Source organism: Tasmannia lanceolata, unplaced genomic scaffold (assembly GCF_043159265.1).
Source record: "Tasmannia lanceolata isolate RefF3 unplaced genomic scaffold, GAP_Taslan_0.1 ptg000029l, whole genome shotgun sequence".
NCBI classification, from domain to species: domain Eukaryota; kingdom Viridiplantae; phylum Streptophyta; class Magnoliopsida; order Canellales; family Winteraceae; genus Tasmannia; species Tasmannia lanceolata.
Genome location: NW_027518706.1, coordinates 8,052,663 through 8,072,051, shown reverse-complemented (window position 1 = coordinate 8,072,051; position 19,389 = coordinate 8,052,663). Strand labels below are relative to the sequence as shown.

Sequence of the window (19,389 nt, the reverse complement as noted above, 5' to 3'; positions counted from 1 at the left end):
ACGCTCCACTAAACCCGTTAACTTGAACATGACAGTGTTGCCAACTGTCATAAACGCCTACCTGCCTTCCCTTAAAAACGACATAGAACTTGTTTTTCGCCATTAACCTGCAGAAATGCACATAGAACATTGAAGTACTGCTACATTAGTTGAAGTGTTCTTTTATACCCATTCCTGACTGTGCAACCATCCCCGTCCTTGGTTATTGCTTCTGGTAACTATGGAATTAGTAAGTTGGTTTTTTTCCCACAAGATTAGAAGATTAAAATCTAATCATAACAGCCATTAAAAAAAAATTCTAATCATAACAGCAACAATGGGAATATCCCAACTTGAGTTACAGTGACAATATCCAAAACAACAATGCCAATTGATTTATCTAGTATAGAATTTCAATAACTAGAAATAGTGAAAGAGGGTTTCATCATTTTTGTCATCAACTTTTAGAGCCAACAGTGGGAATATCCCAACTTCCTGAATGATAGGAGCAACATTTTCAGTGTAAAAATACAAAGCAGTTTTCAGTGTAAAATTTCAAAGTCCATCAAGCAACAGTACCATGGTCATTTCAGTTTCTTACCAATACCCAATTGGACCAATTTGATGGTTATGGTCGTCTGATTGATACAACTTTTCGATCAATGGACTAAATAATTTTTACTTTTGCATTTCAGAACATCAAATATAACCAAAAAAAATAAGTGCAAATAAAGAAAATGTAGAAAAACTAGCAGAAACACAAGCCAGAAAAGAATCAAAGATACTAGCAGAAACCCAAACATCCGTATCTCTCAAATGCAAACAAACAAAGCATAGTACCTACGAGTGCAAATCCACATAATACATAAACATGTTCCATGGCATATCCAAACAAACAAAGCATAGTACCTACGAGTGCAAATCCACATAGTACCTACAAGTGCAAATCCACATAATACATAAACATGTTCCATGGCATATCCAAACAAACAAAGCATGGTAAACAACATCTACTGATAATAGCAGCATCAAAGACCATAGTCGGAGGAATGGCGGACAGTAGAGCGACGATGAAGGAACTTGTTGACAAACAATACACGCATGTCCTTCGGGCGGTTCAGAAACCCACGACCCTCTTTTCCGTTTACAACCAAGTAGTCGTAAATGTCACAAATGTCACCACGTTCAAGGCCCTCTATCTCCTGTAATGCTTCCATCACCTTTTGGCATTGGATATCACCCCTCTCATTCCTAGCATGAAGGGTGGAAGCCATGTCCTTCACGCTTTGAGTGAAATCCAGTACACACTCCTTCATGTCAGACACACCTCTCTTCTTCCTCTTAGAAGAAGCAACAGATTGACTTCCACCTGCAGCAGCACTTGTTTCCATTGGAGTACGTGTCGGAGTGCGCTGCGACCGCTGCCCGACCTCAGGTGGCGAAATCCTACTAGGGGAAGGTACCTGAGGTATTTCTTCGGTCGGAATATAACTCGGCATGTCGTCGTACTGAGACCCAGTACCAATAAAATCAAATTGAGACAAAGTGTGTTCAGTGTATTCACTCTCCTCATTGGCCACGTTGACGACGTAGGCCTCCTCCTCAGAAGGCCGCATAACATTCTTATTTGTTTTTTTGTAGGTTCCATGTGCATATTCATCTCCAAATATTTCAGCCATCTCCCCATAAAAATCATGACTCTGACTGAAGTACCTCTTCCTGTTAGGATAAGACTAGGAATAAAACAAAAGCAGATCAGTTGAAAGCTAGCGGTTTGCATTATATAACTAAAAACACCATGGATATGCTTATACTTAATACCTTCAAGTATTCCATGGCAACGTCCCTTGTAACTACGATTTTCTTTTTCTCTTCATCCCATCCAAAGCCACTTGTGGCAAGCATCTCAGCCACAATTCTGTAGTTGCCTTTCATTGTCTTAACATGGTTTTTCACTTGTTCAAACGTCAAATCGGTACCGCATGCCTTATTAACTTCAAGTAGTGCATACTTATACGCACTCTTCTTGAAGCCGTTGGGAATTTTGCCCCCCTCTATGGCCTCATGCCTAAGGGCCTGTAATAACACCAAGTCCATCTCAGATGTCCACGACGCATTTTTTCCCTTACCTTCATCAACCGCATATTTTCCCTTCCCATCATCAGCCGATCTTTCCATTCCCTGCCTCATGTAACAATATCATATCATAATCCATAACAACATTCATATTACCTCAAAGAAACACATTAAACCTTCCACTGGAACAATAAAAACAAACATGCATGAAATCCCATTACAGTACCATAAGTAATAAGATAAAACTTAGAGAACCACAACAGTTTACAGTAGCATAAGTAATAAGATAAAACTTAGAGAACCACAACAATTTACAGTACCATAATTTCCATAAGATAAAACTTAGACAATCACCACAGTTTAGTGTTTGCAGGACCATAACAATACTTCACTTAAGAGTATCAAATTAACTACACAATCCAAATTTCAAAACAAAATAAACAGTTCGACATCAGTCGGCCGTGCCGTAATCATTCCACATGTCACTACATATCTGCTCCCGAATCCGATTTCCTTCCCTAGCATCGGCTGTTCGGCCCAATCGTGGTGCACTTTCACGTTCTTCTGCCTCTGAATCATCTTCATCGGGAGCTTCTCGGCGGCGGCGGCTGTCACGTCTACCTTCTACTTCAGCTACTTCCCTATCAACCTCAACAATATACGCATCATTCGGCATCACCCCTCGTAGGAAGTTGTGCACAGCACAACATGCCATAACAATGTCAACTTGCTTTCCATATGCGTACATTTGTTCGCATGTTAGGATGGGGAAACGCTTTTTCAGAACACCAAAAGCACGCTCAATAACATTTCGGGGTGAGGAATGCCTGTAATTGAAAAGCTCTTTCTTTGTCCGGGGTGCGCGACCTCTCTGTTCACTTAGATGGTACCTTGTAACGCGGTAAGGAGTGATAAAATTGCTTAGTAATGGGAAGCCTGCGTCTGCAAGGTAGAACTTCCCAGGGTGGCAGGTAATTCCAAAGTCGTCAGCGATGGCGTCCCCTAAGATCCTAGAGTCCAACGCAGACCCTTCCCATCCCGCGAGAACAAATGTGAATTTCAAGTCAAAGTCGCACGCGGCGAGTACATTCTGCGTTGGGTGGCCCTTACGACCAATAAATCGCTTCTTCATTTCTGTCGGTACTTTTGCAGGGATGTGTGTCCCATCTATCGCACCAATGCAGTCCTAAACAATTACAAGTGACGGTGTTACTGTTATGTGTTACACTAGAAATTACATATAATTTTAACGGAAGGAGGTTACCTTAAAATAAGGGTACCATCTTGGATTTTCCGCAATCTGCGTAGGTGTCTCAGAAGAAGGTGGTATTATAAATTGGTCTACCATAGACAGAATGGCACGGAGAACCTTATTAAAGTAACGACTTATGGTTTCTCCAGACCTTCGACAATAGACTTTCATGCAACGGTTCCTCAGGTTGTGTGTAACTGTGTGCAGGAAAATCACAACCTGTTCGTCAACATTGCAGTGGATAGTGTCCTTTAGGGTGCCGCTCTCCTTAAAAATATTCACGAATCGTCTAAAGCATTCGACGTTCATCCTAAGGAGATTATGACAATGCTCATCGCTCTCTACTACATAGTTCACGAAACCGCGATCAGTGAGATAGTGGTTCTGGTAAGGATCCCTTTCTATGAAAAGCTCTTGTTCGCCCATTACCGTTATTAAAAATAAACACGCACCAACACAAACAACTGAGGCCACTTCGTCAACCATATCATCTTCATCGTCACTGCCTCCACTTCCCTCGGTATAGACATCAACATCTATTTCCCAGTCATCGTCCTCCATCCTGATGTCTTATCGCAGTTGGATCAAGTCTAACATAAATAATTCCGTCAAAATTACTGCCGTGTTAGTAACCATTTCATGAGTCAAAAATCGAACCCAACATAACCGTGTCGTGTAATAGTTGCAAAAAATCACAAACCCACAGCTTCCCGTGTGTTGGATCCATTGATTAAAAATATAAAAAAACATGTAAACAATGCAATTCATGTGCACATTCGCATCAGAACAGTCGTAATAGCACAAACCAAACTGATTTCCTTATTACGGTTGAGGAAATGCGAAAACATCTAGTAAACAATACCATTAAAGCCCAAATTAAAATTTTCATTTCACCAGAAGCCAATCAGAGGGGAACAGGGGAAGAAATGATTACCCCAAAACTCCATTGAAATAGTACTGGAACAGGGAAGAAATGCGGCAAAATACACTAACAAATAGCAGAAAAACCCAAATAAATAAATGCATTTCGCCATTTTAGGGTTTAATATGCGGAAAAACCCGAGAAGAGCGGGCACGACTTCGCCATTTCGACCAGAAAACCCCACAAAGCAAACTGATTTTTGTCACTAGGGTTTCAGATGCATCGAACAATAAAACCCCCAAAAAAAATTAAACCAGTCGAATATCAGACATGCAAACCAAGTTATAGCAAGGGTTTCATCATTTTTTTAATGGGTAGGGTTCCAAAGAACAACAAAAAAACCCCAAATAGAGAACCCAACACTTCACAATGCAAGAAAGCCCTCAAATAAATCTACCATCACAAACCTTTGATTCAAAGGGGGGAAATTTTTTGAAAAACACGAACTTACCGGACTGACCTTCCGCTTTTTTCTCCTCGACTTCAGTGGAGAGGGGAACGAAGAGGAGCTTGAGGAAGAGAGAATGGTGGTTGTGGCCATGAATGGTCGTCTCCTCTGTTTAATTTTTTTTTCTGCCCTTACGTCCTCTCGGCTCTGTTCGGAAATGCCTTGGGCAGAAAGAACGAATCTTTTCGTCATTCCAAATCCCTTCTAAATCCCATTATCTTCCCATTCTATACAAAAAACCCCCATTTCTGGGTTTGCCATTCGGCATGGTGGAGAACGCCACGTGGGCCGACAAGCATCCAACAAGCCCAGTGGTCAAACAGAGAAAACACATCCAAACGGTGCTCTCGAACTTCATTCGGAAATGAAATCCCACCCCAATCCCACATTTCATAGCAACCAAACAGAGCCTAGAGGTTTCTATATTGTGCGGTCCGTTTTATACCTCCACAGACCAGTGGTTAGGATAATCCTATGGAGAAGATTTATGGTCATGCCCTATCTATGTTAAGGCCCAACAAATGAATGGCTTAGATCACACAAACGATGTGGGCCCAACAAATGAATGGTCTATATTGTGCACGCCCAATCTAGGAAGGGACTAATCCTACGGAAAAAATGATACTGGAAAATGATATTAACACAACCGCCCAGAACAAATGTATGGGACATGGGTTGTGGGTCCTACCACAGTACCATCATAGTGCATAGTGTGTAAGTTTTTGGACCCTTTAACAATTATTGATGGGGAGCTGATATATTCACCCCTATTATTCTATTAATTTTGGGGACACCCTTTCTTAAGACCTTCACACCTACTAAAGTACATAGTCACCCATCTCACCTACTAAAGTACATAGTCACCCTTATTTTCAGCCTTTTCTAGCCCTCTTATCACTCGATCTCTCCCGGTTCACTCCCATTCCCTACCTAAGCTAATATTTCATGGGGGAAAAAATTATGATAGCAAAAAGTGGCCTAAACGTATGTATAAATCCATGATCCCTAGAGCAATTATATGATGTTTACGAGTGACCTTATTTGGGTAAGGGCACTCGTTAGCAAAATCCTTATTTTATAGAAGGGATTTGCCATTTGATACATGTGAGGTGGCTGCTCTCAGGCAACATCAGGTCCGCAAAATGCCATTTGCAATGGACCCTAGCAAATCCCGTTATAAAAAGAAGTGGGCATCTTTTGTGTTGGACATGTCATCTTTAGAGACATAGAGATAGGGTCTATGTATTCCTTTTACCCACTCCATTTATGTCTTCTCAGTGAGGTGGATGTTATATGGGTGTTTGGTAAGATTAAAGGGGTAAGTTTGTTATATAGTGCATAAGAGCATTGATTTAAGAAACATATTAACGGGAGATTAAGAGCATAAATAGTACTATGGTCTCCTATTATAATTTATAACGGGCAATGATATTTTCACTCCCCTTAAGAGTAAGATTATCAAGTTATATAGAGCAAATATGTCTCATCAAGTGAAGTAAATATGTCTTTAAAGTTGAGAAGAGGGTAAAGCAAACTTAAAAGATAAAAGTAGTAGTATATATATATATATATATATATATATATATATATATAGAGAGAGAGAGAGAGAGAGAGGGGGAGAGAGAGAGAGAAAACGGTTCCTACACACATGTGTAGATAAGTTATCTACACACTAGCTTAAAATACAGTGGGGGCCCACATTGTTTGGGTGATCCAAATCATTCATTTTTAAGGCCCTCACATAGATAGGGTGTCCACAAAAAATCAAATCCATATGATCATCCTAACCATTCGAACTGTGGAGGCAAAAGATGGACTAATTTTTGAAGGTTTAAAGACATCCATTTTACATCCACAAATCGTAAGGTTGTGATGATCTTATGGATCTGATTTTTTGTAGACACCCTATCTATGTGAGGGCCTTTAAAATGGATGGCTTGGATCACCCAAACAATGTGGGGCCCCACTGTATTTTAAGCTAGTGTGTAGAGAACTCTCTACACATATGTGTAGGAACCGTTTTCTCTCTCTCTCTCTCTCTCTCTCTCTCTCTCTCTCTCGATATATATATATATATATATATATATATATATACATATGAGGAAAAGGATTGTACGCTCGAGTGTACCTAACCTTAGGTACGCTCGAGTGCCAAATCACATGGGTCCCACATTTTTTTTGTCATCTAAACCATTCATTTGCAAGGCCCCATCATAGATAGGGTGCATACCAAAAATCAGCACCATTGAATCATCCTTTGCCCTCCAAAACTGGAGGGCAAAATGGGCAAATTTGTGGACAAACAGTGTCTGTCCATTTTGACCTCCACAAATGGATGGGTTAGGATGATCCTATGGAGCTGATTTTTGGTATGCACCCTATCTGTGATGGGGCCTTGCAAATGAATGGTTTAGATGACCAAAAAAAATGTGGGACCCATGTGATTTGGCACTCGAGCGTACCTAAGGTTAGGTACACTCGAGCGTACAATCCTTTTCCTCTCTCTCTCTCTCTCTCTCTCTCTCTCTCTCTCTCTCTCTCTCTCTCTCTCTCTCTCTATATATATATATATATATATATATATATATATATATATATATAACGGTTCCTACACTTATGTGTAGACAAGTTATCTACACACTAGCTTAAAATACAGTGGGGGCCACATTATTTGGGTGATCCAAACCATTCATTTTTAAGGCCCTCACATAGATAGGGTGTCCACAAAAAATCAGATCCATTGGATCATCCTAACCATTCGAACTGTGGAGACAAAAAATGGACTAATTTGTGAAGGTTTAAAAACATCCATTTTACCTCCACAAATCGTAGGGTTGGGATGATCCTATGGATCTGACTTTTTGTAGACACCCTATCTATGTGAGGGCCTTTAAAATGGATGGCTTGGATCACCCAAACAATGTGGGCCCCCACTGTATTTTAAGCTAGTGTGTAGAGAACTCTCTACACATATGTGTAGGAACCGTTTTCTCATATATATATATATATATATATATATATATATATGAGGAAAATGATTGTGAGCTTGAAGCTCATATAGCTTATATGAGCTTGAGGGCCAAAACACATGGGTCCCATATTTTTTGTGGTGATCCAAACCATTCATTTGCAAGGCCCCATCATAGATAGGGTGTGTACCAAAAATCAGCTCCATTGGATCATCCTAGCCCCTCCAAAAGCGGAGGGCAAAAATGGGCAGATTTGTGGCAAATGGTGTCTGTTCATTTTGCCCTCCACTTTTGGATGGGTTAGGATGTTCCTATGGAGCTGATTTTTTGTACACACCCTATCTATGTAAGGGTCTTTCAAATGAATGCTTTGGATCATCCTAACAATGTGGGCCCACATGTGTTTGGGCCCTCAAGCTCATATAAGCTATATGAGCTTCAAGCTCACAATCATTTTCCTCATATATATAACACAACATCTTATCTTATATGGTAAACCTTGCAAGATATCTTTGTGATTCTACTCGCTCTAGCTCGAGAGAAATTTTTATTCTCCTACCAAGGATCAAATATGGTGGATGCTATCGTTAATATACTGTTTGAGAATTTAATAAAGAAAGCCCCTATGATATTGAAAAAGAAAACACTTCAATGTCGTCAAAAGATCTTTCTTTAATGAGAAGTTTAATTGGTTTTAATTTCAACGCTTTAAACTCATAGTAATGCCAGATAAACCGAGAGTAGGACATAAAAGGGGACCGAACAAATTGATTGACACCACGTAATCACAAGTGACGGAGATTTCCCTAAAGTTTAGGAAAACTGATTTAACCATAAACAATAATAAAATTGGGTAGCGGGTAGGACTTTTTGGAACACCCTCCTCTAGTGTATTTATGACCACTATTTTTACACTAGAGGGGGTTGTCCCATGTAAAGAGAACAGCCAATATATCATTTCCCTAGTTGGAGAGAAGATCCATGAAAAATGAAAATAAAAAAGGAATACTAAAAAGAAGAGTTGTCTATATAACTAACCATCTTACAGGAAGAAGCTTGCAAGTTATCTGTGTGATTCTCCACTTGCTCTAGCTAGCTCGAGAGAAATTTCTTTCTGCTACCAAGGATCAAATATGGTGGATGCTATCGTTAATATACTGTTTGAGAATTTGAACACTCTAATCCTAAACGAGTTCCAATTACTCGGAGGTGTTAAGAAAGATATGAAAAAGCTTCAGAGCATCATACAAAGGATTCGACTTATAATTCCAAATGGAGAGGCTAAGGCATTCAGGGATGAGGCACTGAAGGATTGGCTCACAAACCTTTCAGATGCGGCCTATGATGCGGAAGATATCTTTTCAGACTGGGCTGTGGAAGCTCAACGAGCGGCGAGCACAAGTGGGTGTGGAAACATACAAGTAAGCAATACCTTCTTTCCTTGTTTTCATTTCCAACGTTGTATATTTCGCCATAAGATAGGAACTAGGATAAAAGAGATCCTCGAGACATTCAACTCAATTGCAGAGGAGAATATAAAGTTCAAATTGGAAGAAACAACAAGTTCTGAGAGCGAAGAGAGAACACGTACTACTTTCTCCTCTGTAAATGAAAACGAAGTTTATGGGAGAGATGAGGATAAAAAAATTATTGTGAAACTATTGCTAACCGATGTGAGTAGTGAAAATGATGTCCCGGTTATTGCCATTGTTGGCATGGGGGGCTTGGGAAAAACCACACTAGCTCAATGGGCCTACAATGACGAGAATGTGAAGGGCCATTTTGAGCTAAGAATGTGGGCTTATGTGTCTCAAAATTTTGATGTTACTACAATTGTAAACGCAATTTTAGAATCTGCAACTGGAAGTCCAACTGCTGTTACACAATTAGAAGCGATGCAAAATCGCCTCCAAGAAATAATATGTGAGAAGAGATTTTTGCTTGTACTTGATGACGTATGGAACGAAAATACGAAAAAATGGGATGATCTAAAAAACATCTTAACTTGTAAAGGAAAAGGAAGCAAAATCGTTGTAACTACTCGTAAACTAACGGTTGCATCGATAATGGGTGTACTTCACGAATCCCCACACTTGGTATGTTTATCTGGTTTATCAGACAGTGATTGTTGGTCTCTGTTTGGGAAAAAAGCATTTGAACCAGGGGAAAGTAAAGAGTATCCAAACTTGGTTAAAATTGGTGAAGAGATCATCAAGAAATGTGGGGGTGTTCCTTTAGCAGCTAAGGCATTAGGAAGCCTACTACGTCTCAGAAGGGACGAACCTTCATGGTCGTCTGTAAGAGACAGTCAAATATGGGAATTAGAAGATGATGAAATTTTGCCTGCTCTAAGATTGAGCTACACCAATTTGCCATCTCATCTAAGGCAGTGCTTTTCATTTTGCTCTGTATTCCCTAAAGACTATGAAATTGTGAAAGAAGAACTTATTCGTATGTGGATAGCTAATGGCTTTGTTACCCCTAAGGTAGGAATGGAGCTGGAAGACGTTGGAAATGAGATTTTCAATGATTTATTATGGAGGTCTTTCTTCCAAGACATGGGAAAGGACGATGACGGAAATATAAGAAGTTGCAAGATGCATGATTTGGTACACGATCTTTCACGGTCTGTTATTGGGAACAAGTGTTATATCGTGGATTCAGAAAAAACTGATAATATCCCTCCGTCGACTCGATATGTCTACTCATTATCAGAATGTCCGAGCTTGTATAAGGCCAAAACCATACGAACGATGATATTGGACTTTGAAGAGATAGAAGAAAACTTGACCCTTAGAGACATCAAGAAATTTAGATACTTGCGATGGGTACGTCTAAGTGGATGTGATGTTAACCCAGATTCAATATGCAACTTGAAACAGCTAAGATACCTAAGCCTCTCCAATACTAACATCGAAACTTTACCTAAATCGATTGTCTGCCTACAATATTTGCAAACATTGAAACTAGAATTGTGTCGGAGGCTCCGTAATCTCCCACCACTAGGGCAGCTTCCTTCACTCGAGAATCTTGAGATACAACGAATGGATGCAGTGAAGCAAATCAACCAAGAGTTTTACGGTAACAACACATTGAACGGATTTTCATTTCCATCTTTGAAAAGACTATCGCTATCGATTATGTGGAGTTTAGAGATATGGGCATCAGTGGAGAAAGGAGGAGCTTTTCCTTGCCTTAATGAATTGAAGATTGAATACTGCCCAAAGTTGACCACCCTGCCGTGTTTTGTGCATCTTACCTCCGTTCTTATCTCTCATCTTGATGAGATGTCATCCTTTCCAGAAAGCTTTCTAAGACACGGTAATGCACTCCAACATTTACAAATTAGCTATTGCAAAAAGTTGAGGAGTCTTCCTAGGGAGCTGAACAATTTCGTTGCTCTCAAGTCATTGATCATTTCGAATTGTAAGGAGCTGGTCTCTTTGCCGGAGGGATTGCGAAACCTCACATCTCTCGAAAAGTTGGAGATTGAATGGTGTGGGAGTCTAATATCATTGGCCGAGGAAGGGGTACTACGGGGCTTGAAATCTCTTCAGTCATTGGTTATTGTGGGCTGTAAAAAGCTCGTTTCTTTGCCGGATGACTTGCGGTATCTCACTGCCCTCCAAAATCTGCGAATCAGTTCTTGTGCTGAGTTGGCATCATTGCCAGATGGGCTGCTATGGCATTTGAAATCTCTTCAATCATTGGTTATCTCTGAAGGTGATAAGCTCGTTTCTTTGTTGGATGACTCGCAGTACCTCATTGCCCTCCAAAATCTGGAAATCAGTGGTTTTGATAAGTTGGAATTATTGCCAGATGGGCTACAGCATGTCACCACACTGCAACACCTATCCATTGAACACTGTTGGAGGATGCAGAATTTGCCAGAGTGGGTCGAAAAGCTCACATCGCTTCGATCTTTGTCCATCAACGGTTGTTTTAAAATGACTCCATTGCCCTCCGGACTACAACGCCTCACCGTGGGTCGAAAAGCTGACATCGCTTCGATCTTTGACCATCAACGGTTGTTATAATATGACTTCATTGCCCTCCGGACTACAACGCCTCACCGCACTCCAAAGACTGTCTATTAGCGGTTGTGAAGATTTGGAGAGACGATGCGAAAGGGAGAGAGGAGAGGATTGGCACAAGATAGCCCATGTACCGCATATCACTATTGACTGAGGCCACTGCAAGGTTCGTTATTTCCTCATCCCCTCTTTTATCTTTTAATCTACACCAAATAAATAATGTTAATATACAGCCAACACCTCCTTCCTTTACATTTTGCTTTCTCAACTTATGTGGAAATGCATATGTTTTATTCCATCATTTATTCTTACAAATTGTCCAATGTATCATTCTTTTTTACTAATTAATGTGTTTATCCATTAATTATTTATATCTAAATTATATTCAACTTACTTAGAAAGAATCATGCCTTAGATATTTCGTTAAATTAGGCCAGGAATGAATTTTTTTTTTTTTAAATGAAAATTAAAAGATGCCCGTCGTGGGTAATTTTACATGCACATCTTTTTTGCAGTCTCAAACCAAAGCCTACTTCTGGGACCCTCCTTCCTTTGTTGTTTGCATTGGTTATGCTCCCTGTTTGGCTACAATTGGGAGGATTTTCAGTTCAGAATTTGCTCTGCTCTTGTGGAAGAGGTCTATGCTGGTTTCTGTAAGTTCATTCAGGTTATGGTCTGCTCTTGGGGCAGAGGATTGCTGCTTAGTGTTTGCTCTTATTTTCAGTTTAGTACTAAAGGCTCTGTTGTGGAGGTTTTAAGGATTGTTTCCTTGTAATTTGTGCAAGAGCTGTTCTCTGACTGTTGTGTTCTTGTATTGTGTTATCCCATGTTATGTCAGAGGCAAGGCCTCTTGTCCTCCTCTTGGATTTTTCAATAGATTTCAGATGTGGATTCTAGTGTGGAGAATGTATATCTCATAAACACTAACAGTATCTCCGTTTGTATTTTTCTAGAGGCTTATTAGCACCACTAAATTCTGTCCCTTCTTTTCTTGATGCTTACTGCTATCAATAAATTTTCTATACTCTCATCTCTCTATTTACGCCTTGTTTGGATTGCAAGAAAAGCATTTAGAATCAGATCCAAAGGATCCAATAACGATCCAATTGAATCCCAATTAGAATATTCCTCGGATCCTATGTTTGGTGTTCAAATTCACACTGTTCGTCAGATCATCCCACATCCAACAACAAGAAAAACCCAAGATGAAAACAAAACATAACGGGCTGCACTGCTGCAGTGTGATTAACATCTGATAATAACCTTGGTAAAGAAATGAAATGATGTATGTATAGTGAGGAATGCTAGAATGAGATGAAAGGGCTCTCCAATTGGCTGCATCACCAAAGTGACTTTTACATTTTAGAGTGACGTTCAGCCAATGGGGGGAGCCCTTTATATTTTGGGCAACTAGAAAGCATACAGGAGCCATACCTACAGGCTACAACAAGCAACATCCGAATTTGTCATAAACTACCAAATTAAAGTCATTGAGGGCATGTTTGGCGACCGTGACAATTTTTTCCATGGAATATTAGTGGGCTCCTGCCCGTCTCTCACAACTGGCCATACTAATATTCCATGAAATATTTTTTCATGGTTGCCAAACATGCCCTAGGATTTTTCCAAGGCTACTTTCAGTCAACAAGGTCAAGGTTTGATCAAATAGGTTTTATTTATACTCAAAATGGCTTTAAGAAATAGGGTTACTAAGACACCAACAGAAACCACGTTCTACAACCATTCTCTTGATTCTATTCTAGATTCAAGAATCAGAATGCATTTTTTAAATGCTCCTGGCAACAGAATCGCGTTCAGCAAACTCACTTCAAAGAATGGAGTCAAGAAGGGCACTACCACTTTTCCAAGATTCGTGCGTGTTTTAAACCGAAGTCCAAAATTACCAGCATAGCGTGGTTGTTTGCTATCATTGCCAACATTCCATATTTTCCGAGTCGCACCACGAAATCCAAGATTAGAAACAGTAAAATCCATTAACGAGATTCTAGCTAGGGATGGTTGCCAACCGCATTTTTTCGTTTTTAGCATATTTTAGTTAAAAAAATCTAAAATATGATTTGAGGGATGGTTGTCGAACACACCCTGTAACGCCCCCAAACCGTGAACGGCCTGAGGCATGACAATGCCGTATACCTGCAAAGAGAACTCCACAAGTATACAAGGCTAGCAAGACGATATTAAAACCATCCAAGGCAAATCAATTCTAATAGCAATAAAGGTCATACAGAAATCAAAATAATCATATCTCAAGTTCTCACTCTCTCTATCCAAATCCAAAAATAACAATTAACGAAGTCTTTTACAAATGTCTAAACAACATTTACTGTCTCTGAAAAAAAAATACAAGTGATAAAAATCATGGAATGACGCCTCCGCTCCCTTGTCCACACTATGAAACCACAGTCCGCCGAAGTCCAGTACATAATAACATGCTACAACAGTTGGGTCAAGCATGCTAGAAACAAAGGTAATCAATCAAGTGTACAAAATGGGGTATAGAGTTACACATGGAATGGATTAACATGGATCCAAATATCTGCAATGAGTACAGCAAGGTGAATAAGAAACATAGTCTACAAAATCACAGCTCGAAGATATCACCTCAAAGAGTATCATAAATCATGAGAGATCACTGAATGTAGTCAAACCGAAAGCAATACCACATCAAGGTCATGAGCTTAGTCCAAAAAGCAAGTTATTGCTTACACCGACTGCCCAAGGTGTCGAAACTAGTTCCTCAAATCGCATACATGTCGACAGGACCGGCGTTTCGTCCCACTGGCGGGACCCATATAGCCAACGTACTAGCCCCATTGGTGAGGACCGTCATAGTCCACATATAATCCTAAGCCTCCACAAGAAGTGCCACATAGCAATAGGGTCAAGGAACACTGGGTCAAAGGGCAATGGTCCACATAGGTTCCACAAGAATAGAGTACATATTATTTTGAAATTCACAAGGTGGGTAGTAGCAATAGGATCCGAGTACACAAGGTTGAAGGGCAATGGTCCACATAGGTTCCACAAGAATAGAGCACACATTATTCTGAAATTTACAAGGTGACTAATAGCAATAGGATCAAAGCACACAAGGTCGAAGGGCAAAAGCATATGACAAAGTATTACATCGGTTCCACAAGAAATTCAATATTACAGGACACACTTTTACTATGAAATCCGTAAGATAGAATTATTCCTAAGAGTCTACAAGATTCGAGACAGTAGCGCAAAGAATTTATTGTTGGTCACTGTTTGAGAGTCAAACATTTGTATCAAGGAGAAGTGAAGAGCATCCAAACTTGGTTGCAATCGGTAAAGAGATAGTCAGGAAATGTGGGGGTGTGCCGTTAGCAGCAAAGGCATTAGGAAGCCTCTTGCGTCTTAAAAGGGAACCTATGTGGTTGTCTGTAAGAGACAGCCAAATATGGGAACTACCAGAAGATGAAAATTTGCCCATTTTGCCAGCTCTGCGGTTGAGCTATACTAATTTGCCATCTCATCTAAGGCAATAACTTATTCTTATGTGGATGGCTAATGGCTTTGTTACCCCTAAAGGAAGAATGGAGTTGGAAGACGTTGGGAATGAGATTTTCAGTGATATATTATGGTGGTCTTTCTTCAAAGACAGAAAAGGACGATGACGGAAATATAACAAGTTGCAAGATGCATGACTTGGTGCACGATCTTGCACAGTCTATTATTGGGAACAAGTGTTATATCGTGGATTCGGAGAAAACCGATAATATCCCTCCATCGACTCGATATGTCTATTCGGATGCTCTATACTCATCATCAGAATGTCAGAGCTTATATAAGGCCACTACCATACAGACGATACTATTTCGCTCTGAAAAAGACAATGCCCAGTTCCTTGATTCCCAGTTCCTTGGTACCCAGTTCCCTGCCAACATCAAGGAACTTAGATACTTGAGATGCCTAGATGATAGATCTAAGAAGACTTGGTATTAAAGAGATCCCACAGTCAATATGCAATTTGAAACAGCTAAGATACCTCAACCTCTCCTATAGTGATTCCATTGAAACATTGCCTGAATCGATTACTAACCTACAAAATTTGCAAACATTGAAACTAAGAGTTTGTTACAAGCTCCGTAATTTGCCCAAGGACATGAGAAAAATGAGTAGCCTCAGTCATGTAGATACTTATCTCTGTGTCTCATTAACTTGTGTGCCCATTGGGATTGGGCAGCTGAGTTGCCTCCAGACGCTATCCATTTTCATTGTGGGTGACGAGGAAGGACGTCACCTCAGTGAGTTGAGCAATTTAAACCTTAGAGGAGAACTAACAATAAAACAACTTAGCCTTGTGAGAAATGCAAGTGATGCAAAACAAGCCTACTTGAAAAGCAAGAGAATTGGAGTTATCATGGGGGGATAATCGTGGTGATGTTGAGATGCAGGAAGAAGTGTTATAAGGCCTTGAACCGCACTGTAATTTGAAAGATTTGCAGATACAAGGTTATCAGGGTATTCGATTTCCAGAATGGATGCAGAATTCATTATTGACAAATCTAGTTAATCTTTCTCTTAATGATTGCCGGAGATGTGAAAATCTCCCATCACTATGGCAACTTCCCTCACTCAAGAGTCTTGTGATACATGGAATGCCTGCATTGAAGCAAATCAACCATGATTTTTATGGTAATAGAACATTGATTGGATTTTCCTTTCCATCTTTGGAAAAACTATCGCTACATGCGATGGATAAATTAGAGATGTGGGCATCAGTGGAGGAAGGAGGAGCTTTTCCTTGCCTTGATGAATTGAATATTGAAAAGTGCCCAAAGTTGATCACCCTGCCATGTTTTCTGCATCTTACCTCCCTTGTATTGATCATCTTATGAGATGTCATCCTTTCCAGAAAGCTTTCTACGAGACGGCAATGCACTCCAACGGTTAGAAATTAGGGATTGCAACAAGTTGAGGAGTCTTCCTAGGGAGCTGGACAATTTCGTTGCTCTCAAGTCATTGACCATTTCGAGTTGGTTATTGAGGGCTGTGATAAGCTCGCTTCTTTGCTGAATGACTTGCAATACCTCACTGCCCTCCGGCAGCTGAATATCCGTTGGTGTAGAAACCTGGCATCGTTCCCGAGGAGGAAGGGGTACTACGGGCCTTGAAATCTCTTCAATCATTGAATATTGTGGGCTGTAAAAAGCTCGTTTCTTTACCGGATGACTTGCGGTACCTCACTGCCCTCAAAAATCTGGAAATGGGTTATTGTGATGAGTTGCCATCATTGCTAGATGGGCTGCCACGGTGTTTAAAATTTCTTGAATCATTTGTTATAAAGGGCTGTGATAAACTCGTTTCTTTGCCGGATGACTTGCACTACCTCACTGCCCTCCAACATCTGGAAATCAAATGTTGTGATAAGTTGGCATACTTGCCAGATGGGCTACAACATGTCACGGTCACCACACCGCAAGAACTAGAAATTTGCAACTGTCCGAGCATGGCGAATTTGCCAGAGTGGGTCGAAAAGCTCACATCACTTGGATCTTTGACCATCATTAGTTGTGGTCATATGACTTCATTGCCCACCCGACTACAACGCCTCACCTCACTCCAAAGACTGTCTATTAGCTATTGTCCAAATTTGAGGAAACGATGCGAAAGGGAGAGAGAAGAGGATTGACACAAGATAGCCCATGTACCCTATGTCTACATTGAATGATGCCACTGCCAGGTTCGTTATTTTACATGCACATCTTTTTTTGCGGTCCCAAAACTTTATCTATTCGTATTCCCCAAAATTATTTCCATAGGTTATGCCCCAAAATTATTTCCATAGGTTGATTCTAACCCTCCGATCTATAGAGGGTTAGGATCAACCCTCTAACATTCAGATTGGAGGGTTAGGATCAGCCTATGGAAATGATTTTGGGGCATAACCTATTTAGGCTATGGCCCATCTAATGGACGGTTTGGATCATTCTATGGTGTGGGCCATACCGTACTTTTAATAAAGTGAGAGTGCCCTCATCAAAAAACAGTAGTGCTGATAACATTTCTCTTTTCTTTTCTTTTTGTATAGGAATTTGGTAGCCACCTTCGCCGAAGCCACTTTTTGGCTTGTGGCCCATCCTTTGTGCAAAGATTGGCATGGGTGCAAAGGTGGCTAGCAAAGCATAAAATAGCAAAAAAAGTAATCATTAGGATTACCAATAGGATGTACTAACATATGACAATTACCAAAAAAACTACAATGAAAATTAAAAACTTATGACAATTACGGGAAAAAAGAATTTGCCTGAGAATTTCTCCCATTTTTTTCGGCGAATTTTGAGGGTTCGACGTCACCGATAAGCGCCTGACATCCCCGGCAGCCAAACTACCGAATTTCGCTAAATTCCCTACCAAACACCCTTCAGCGAATTAGTAGAATTACATTCCTTGCTATTTTTCTCAAAAAAAAAAAAAAAAAAGGAACCAAATAGAGCATATGGAATGTTTGGCAAATAAGAAAAAATATTCCATAGAATATTAGTTGGGCTAGTTGTGAGTGATGAGAAGAGAGAGTAAGAGTACTCGCTAGGTTGGAGTCAGGGGAGCATGAAAAGGTCTGAAAAACAGGAAGAAAACACAATTTGAAATATCCCTCCACTCGATATGTTTATTCATTATCAGAATGTCCGAGCTTGTATAAGGCCAAAGCCATACGAACGATGATATTGGACTCTGAAGAGATATAGAGACATCGAGAAATTTAGATACTTGCGATTGCTAGATCTAAGTAGATATGATGTTAAAAAACATTCAATATGCAACTTGAAACAGCTAAGATACCTCAGCCTCTCCAATACTAACATCAAAACTTACAAAATTTGCAAACATTGAAACTACAAGAGTGTTGGAGGCTCCGTAATCTCCCACCACTAGGGCAGCTTCCCTCACTCAAGAATCTTGAGATAGGAGGAATGCCTTGAAGCAAATCAACAAAGAGTTTTACGGTAACAGCACATTGAATGGATTTTCATTTCCATCTTTGAAAAGACTATAATTTGGAGATGTGGGCATCAGTGGAGAAAGGAGAAGCTTTTCCTTGCCTTGATGAATTGAAGATTGAAAACTGCTGAAAGTTGATCACCCTGCCATGTTTTCTGCATATTACCTCCGTTGTGATTTATGTGCTTAATGAGATGTCATCCTTTCCAGAAAGCTTTCTACAACACGGTAATGCACTCCAACATTTAGAAATTATGTATTGCGACAAGCTGATGAATCTTCCTAGGGAGCTGGAGAGTTTCATTGCTCTCAAGTCATTGATCATTTTGGATTGTATGGAGCTGGTGTCTTTGCCGGAGGGACTGCAAAACCTCACATCTCTCGAAAAGTTGGAGATTGGATAGTGTGAGAGTCTAATATCATTGGCCGAGGAAGGGGTACTACGGGGCTTGAAATCTCTTCAGTCATTGCTTATTACCAGCTGTGATAAGCTCATTTCTTGCGGGATGACTTGCGGTGTCTCACACTACCCTCCAAAATCTGGACATCGGCAGTTGTGCTGGGTTGGTATAATTGCCAGATGGACTGCTACGGCATTTGAAATCTCTTCAATCATTGGTTATCTCTACGGCATTTGAAATTTCTTTGTTGGATGACGTCCACCACCTCACTGCCCTCCAAAATCTGGATATCAATTTTTGTGATAAGGTGGAATCATT

At 40.2% G+C, this 19,389-nt stretch overlaps 2 protein-coding genes and 1 long non-coding RNA gene across 3 annotated transcripts; 2 read left to right on the top strand and 1 right to left on the bottom strand.

Annotated features, from left to right (window-relative positions):
- Positions 1–2,506: 2,506 nt before the first annotated feature.
- On the bottom strand, positions 2,507–3,868 carry LOC143859005 (uncharacterized). The gene is made up of 2 exons (XM_077369686.1): positions 3,320–3,868; positions 2,507–3,241 (listed from the first exon to the last, which is right to left on the bottom strand). Exons 1-2 carry the CDS (start codon positions 3,866–3,868, stop codon positions 2,507–2,509), a joined length of 1,284 nt encoding a protein of 427 aa, XP_077225801.1.
- Positions 3,869–8,779: 4,911 nt separating this feature from the next.
- On the top strand, positions 8,780–11,445 carry LOC143859004 (disease resistance protein RGA2-like). The gene is made up of 2 exons (XM_077369684.1): positions 8,780–11,369; positions 11,405–11,445. Exons 1-2 carry the CDS (start codon positions 8,780–8,782, stop codon positions 11,443–11,445), a joined length of 2,631 nt encoding a protein of 876 aa, XP_077225799.1.
- Positions 11,446–11,454: 9 nt separating this feature from the next.
- On the top strand, positions 11,455–12,576 carry LOC143859472 (uncharacterized). Its single transcript, XR_013239256.1, has 2 exons — positions 11,455–11,846; positions 12,196–12,576. It is a non-coding gene; the product is annotated as an uncharacterized LOC143859472 (long non-coding RNA).
- Positions 12,577–19,389: the final 6,813 nt, after the last annotated feature.